Source organism: Corvus brachyrhynchos, unplaced genomic scaffold, assembly GCF_000691975.1.
Source record: "Corvus brachyrhynchos isolate BGI_N302 unplaced genomic scaffold, ASM69197v1 scaffold14, whole genome shotgun sequence".
Lineage (NCBI taxonomy): Eukaryota > Metazoa > Chordata > Aves > Passeriformes > Corvidae > Corvus > Corvus brachyrhynchos.
Genome location: NW_008239110.1, coordinates 8,777,913 through 8,783,912, shown reverse-complemented (window position 1 = coordinate 8,783,912; position 6,000 = coordinate 8,777,913). Strand labels below are relative to the sequence as shown.

General features: G+C 37.8%; 1 protein-coding gene across 2 annotated transcripts in view; it reads left to right on the top strand.

Moving 5' to 3' along the window:
* LAMA4 (laminin subunit alpha 4) overlaps positions 1–6,000 on the top strand; it is a 100,333-nt gene that overhangs the window by 73,750 nt on the left and 20,583 nt on the right. For both annotated transcript variants that reach the window (XM_017739583.1, XM_008637778.2), the window contains exons 23-25: positions 481–652; positions 2,757–2,888; positions 3,919–4,061. In XM_017739583.1, coding sequence (XP_017595072.1) covers positions 481–652; positions 2,757–2,888; positions 3,919–4,061 — 447 coding nt within the window. The remainder of the gene's footprint in view (positions 1–480; positions 653–2,756; positions 2,889–3,918; positions 4,062–6,000) is intronic.

Genomic DNA, 6,000 nt, shown 5'->3' with positions numbered 1-6,000 from the left:
TCCTGCTTTAGATTAAAAATGTGAAGGTGGTATTGAGTTGTCCCAGAAGGAACTTGGTCGCTTTTAGCTCCTAATTGCATCGAAAAGTTTAATTTATATATATATATAAATCTTGTGGATTTCTGCACAAACTGGGCAAGCTATTAATAGAAATATCTGTGTATCCTTATAACGAGGAAGTGTTGTGGGTCTGTCACTTCTCAAGGATGGGCAAAGAATTTTCCTGTACCTCTATACATAGCACAGGATAAAATCATGATGTAATGATGGAGGAGTTAGATGCACCTTCATAGCTACACACTACTTTTCAGGAAAAAAATTCCCAGAAAAAAATTGAAAGAAAGTCAGCAGTCTCACCATCACCAGGCAGAAGCAGAAGTTCAGAACAATTATTTCAATAAAATATGTAAAGGCCTTTAAGTTCCCCTAAATTAAAATGGGTACATACCAACTAATCCTTCCTTGCTTGTTTTTCCATAGAGATAAGTTGGCTTTCACTCAGAGCCGGGCTGTGAGCTATTTCTTTGATGGCTCTGGCTATGCCTTGGCCAGAAACATTGAGAGAAGGGGAAAATTCAGCCAGGTGACTCGATTTGACATCGAAGTTCGAACACCTACAGACAACGGATTGATCCTGCTGATGATTAATGGGGTGAGTACCAAGTTCTGCTGGTATCCTTTATCCATTAGCACCACAAGTTCCCCAGTACTTAGAATATCTTGGAAAATCCAAAATGCTTATGTCTTACATTGAGCTTCCAGAAAGAGGAAATACTTTGTGTTTGTCTGGTGCATGTATACATTAGGAGGGAACGGGAACTTGCTCTGCAAAAGCCTCAGGAAGTTGAGGCCCTGAGTTGGACTCTGCTTTTATCCAGAGACAGTCAGGACTTCAAACTGGTCATATCCTTGTGATGATACTTCAAGAGAGACTCCAGTTAACCCCAGCTGTCAGACATTTATTTAAATGTGAATGCACAATCAAAGCTATAGGAAATTTCTGTGAAGCAACTCCCAAAAAGTAGCCACTTTTTGGTAGCTGCCACTTTATAACTGTGCCTCAGGGTGTACTAGAGTTAAATATTTAAGTTACTAAAAACAGAAAGCAGTCCAAATAAAAAGGCTTGTTCCAAATGTCAGGAGCTTTTCTGAAGTGTGAGAGTGATGCAATCTCTGTGAGAGTTTGAAGACATGAAAAGAGCCTCCAAAGACAAACGCTGGGGGTTTTTTTGTTTTTTGTTTTTTGTTTTTTTTTTTTTTTTGGTCTTTGGGCATTTCCACATCAATCTCCCAAGTCCTGTGTGGATTACAACCTAGTAAAGCCACAGAAAACATTTTTCTGTGCAGATGCAGTCCACAGACAGGCATTTGTCTAGACACCTACATGTAACACGGCTTTAAGCATTTAGGAAAAAAAAATCCACTCTTATTAGAAGAGCTACTCTCTAGTGTTTGCCTTTAGAGTAACTTCCAGAGGAGGGTTGTGGGAAGCAATTTGCTCTGCAGCATAGCATGCTACCACTAACCTTCGTTCTTAGGAGGTTTTGACTAAGCAGCTGCTGTTAAAAGTTTAAGAGCCTTTATTGCAGAGCACTTATTTTTCTTCCAAGCAAAAGCACCTAGAGGTTTTTTTGAGATGTATGCACTTTGTGTTTGTCAGTGGAAACTGCAATCAAGTTGGATATCAGCTGTGGGAGACCATGACTGCTCACAAGCACTTTCAAAAAGTCTGTGTAAGCTGGTCCATTATTCAATTCTGCAAAGACAGCTCATAAATATTCTGAATGTAATCCTTGTTACATTTTCAAGTTTAAGCTGTTCAGAACAAACCCAAGCTGCAGTTTCATTTAGAAGTGCTAGATTAAAACCTACTCTTACTTCTTTAAGTAGTGAATCCTGAAGGTGGGCTCATTTATGTCAAAGGCAGCAGTTCTTGGCCTGCAGCAGTGTTTTGAGAATTATTGTACCCATGTTTTCATTAGGCACAAGCACTGGGAGAGAAGAGCAACATTAGCATTGAAAGCATTAACCCAGATGCACGTTTGCTGTAAACAGTTCTTTCTGTTTCTTTATGTTCAGCTTTGGAACAAGACTAATTCTAGGGTGGAGATCTTCATTTCAAGCACTCCTTAAAGATTTTCTAAAGTACAGCTCCTGCTTATAAAGTTCAGGTCACTCAGCCACAGAACAGAAACTGAATCATAAAGTAGGAACAGTCAGGAATTCTAGAACCCAAATACATAGTAAATACACAGTAAATACACTCTAGCTATTGCTCACCTTTCAGTAAATACATCAGTGCTGATCAGGGCTGCGCAAAGACAAAATCCTGAGTGATTACAGACATTGTGATAGAAGCTGCTAATGCAGATATGGCCATTTTAGCCCAGCATTGCTTTTACCAGTATAATATCTCTCATTTACGGCATGTGGTATTATTTGAACAGTGAACAGATGTGTATGCATCAAGAATGCCCTGCTGGTAAGTAATAGTGACATCACTGCCCTACCAAATACTATTTCTACAGGGAAACAGTTCACCAAGTCTTCCAGAAAGTGCCACTCATAAAACAATTATGTGTGCGTGTGTATATATACACATATATTATAAATATTAAAATACAGGAACTGTGTTATAATTTTGCAAATAAAAACTTATTCCCCAGCATGTTTTTCCCAATGTCAGTCTCGTAACGCTTTTTATTAATTTTTTGAAATTGCTGCCACTTTTCTGACTGCTGTTTTGCTTTACACAGAGCATGTTCTTCAGCCTAGAGATGCACAATGGTTTCTTATACCTCCGGTATGACTTCGGTTTCAGCAACGGCCCCGTGCTTCTTGAGGACTCCATGAAGAAGGCTCAGATTAATGATGCTAAATTTCATGAGGTACAGATATGGTTACTATCACAGCCATTTGACCAACTATCCCAGAAGCTCCAAAGCAGCAATAATTTCTCTAACACCCATGAAAGAAGCAAAACGATGAGGGTGCAGGTGGTGATATGGTAGAACAGGCAGAAGGGTAGAGTCCATGCAGGTCCCACCAGTACCAAGCAGAGGAAAAGTGAAGGCTCTCCCTGCCTCCTCATAAATCAGTGCTTGTAGACAGATTGTGTGTATTACTCGCCAAGGACAGGACCATTCACATGAGAGAAAAAGTTTTATTAATTCAAAATTAAATTATATCAAGGGCAACTCACTATTTCAAATACAAAACTTCCCTCAAAAATGTCATTATGTTAGTTTGACCACCTTAGTTGTTATGCATTGTATTACAAGAATTATGGCATTTCCCATTTCATTTGAAAAGAGAGTTGACTCGGTAGCAACCTTCTATATATGCACAGTATTTTATGGAATTTGGCAGATAAAATATCTACTTGTATTTGGTTTCAGGGAATTTGCCTTAAGCCAGTGTAACTGTGACAGTAGCAAATTCCCTTAGTGAGTTGCTTCTCCTGCCTTTTACCTGATGTAAATTCAAAGTCTGATTCATGACCAAAACTACAGCCATAGTTCTGTTCATGTTTAAGCAGCAAACAATTAAGCTTTTTATGTTTTGACAATGAAATAAGTTTTTTAAGAAGTATGCCCTAACTTCTTGGATAAATCAAGAAAGCATTCTGAAGTTTATGGAGCTTATCTGTTTGCCACAGTGTAGAATGCGACATGACTACTTTCATTTGCTTTATTCATAATTGGAATATCCTGAGGATTCAGTCATCAGAGAAATAGTGATATTGAAACAAGCTTCCTACTGGTAATCATTATCAGCCTCTCCCAATTTACAAACAACTTCTCTGATAAATGGGGGGAAATTTTCAAACAAAAGGATATAAAGATGCAATCAATTTTGCAAGATCACCATAGCAGCTTACAAAAGATGACATTTTTAAGCACATGCTTTTCTTTTCAGATTTCTATTATATATCACAATTCCAAGAAGATGATCTTGGTAGTAGACAGAAGACATATTAAAAGTGTGGACAATGAAAGAACAGCAATGCCATTCACAGATATTTACATTGGAGGAGCACCTGCTGAGATCTTGCACTCTAGGTTGGTTTACAAATGCAATTCAATCAGTATTTTCAATTAATCACCATATGTAAGTTAAGCTGTATGGCCTGTCCTTAAGGGGTAACAATAAAACAATTCCTTTGGCATCAACCTTATATAAAACAACCCTTCAGATACTCTTCCAAGTGTCTTTCAGAGCTCTTAAGTATTGAAGATTAGGCTTGACCCAGCACAGTTAAATTCTACTGAAACTGGCCCCAGTTTTAGTAAGGGTAACAGAAACAGTTGTGTTCTTAAAACAAAAAGCCATTTTCAAAGAACATGTTAACGTATAAAATTGCTATTGCTCCTTGCTCTGCAAAAAGTGACCAGGACCCTCTACCAACTGCATTTTCAAATCAAAAAATTGGTTTTTTCCCACTAAGCATTTCAGTTCTGATTCATCTCAGGTTCTCTTTGGATCCAAGTCAGCTAACTCTGTGTAGGTGTAGGAAGAAAAGTCTCATTTTCCCATTGTACCATTTGACAGAAACCAAGTTTAAACTCAGTAGACTGTGTAACTCTCATTTCCTGCCATAGGAATCTGCCGGACCCCAGGGTCATGCTCTGAGAGCAGACTGGCTGCTTGAAGAAGAGTGTGCAGTATTCATTCCCAGGGTCAGACAGCACAGTCAGAATTTTCAGAAAGGCTCCAGCTGCTGTTTCAAGTGTTCACAACTGCTAATAGGAATACCCTCCATGTTAAAAAAAAAGCCAAGAAAAAGCAAATATTGCACAATAGTTTCTAGGACTTAGTGGTAAATCTGCTGAAATTTTATTCTTTATTTTGTTGTCAGAAGAAACTGTTGAATTGATAAATAATGGCTGAGATACAAAATACTTAATCTTTAAGCTTTTAAGATAGGGACAAACTTCATGTAAAGAAAAACGATGCCTTTCAATCCCATGTAATTATTTGAACATGCAAGCAAAGTGGTGGGCAAGGGAGAAACAGAGTGTATAATTTATCTGTCCTTTCAAATAGTTCTTTACAAAGGTCTGTCATAAGGGGCTATTAAGAAAGCTAGTGGAGTGGAGAGAGAAAAGGCTGAAGTGGATTAGAAAGCAGCTGGGAAAGAGAAAATAGGACATAGTAGTAACTTTTCAATTTTCACAGTATAAAAAGTCTACAGCACATACTCAAAGGATCTCTTTCAGGGTTAGTATTAAATACATTAATGATATAGAAAGAAAGTACAGGAGGATGGTGAAAATTACTTTCAATAACCAAGCCTAAAGAACACAGAAAAAGCCCAGAAGGACCTAGAAATCTATGCAATTGAGCAGCAGCTCAATGGCAGATGAGACTTGTTCACAAATGTAGGATAAAAGATGAATCACATGAATTATGCCTGCAGTTTTCCGAGCAGATTGTGGTTATTCTGAAAAACACCTGGAAGGTACTGTCAAAGCAGGAAAAACAACAACTCAATTAACAAGCTGTATCAGAAAAAAAAGACCATAGGCATTGTAAAAATATTATCAATTATAATGTTGAAAAATATATACAGAAATTATTTAAGCAGAGCTGCAACTTTGTCTCTGGTGTTTTACTCAGCTTTCATTCTCTTGACAAGAGTAGACGGCAAAAACGTGTGGGCCAAATGTTGTGGCATCATTCCATTTTTATCAGGAGAATTATTATCCTACTGATGATGTACTACTCTCTATTACTACTATCTACTACTGATATCTATGCTTGCTCTTTGCAGACAGACTCACATTTAATGGACTTTGCAGGCAGAAGCAGCAGTGTGGGGAAACAAGCTCTAGTCTTAGAGTAGTCTAATATTCTTCTAAAGCAGCATGTTTTCATTCACTTCAAATGCACTTTTCTCTGTCAATTGCCTTTTTTCTCTAAATGAATCTGGAAATACCACTATACGTTATTTTTCTCCCACCTCAGTCACTGCATAAAGCAGAAAGCTAAGGGTAAATA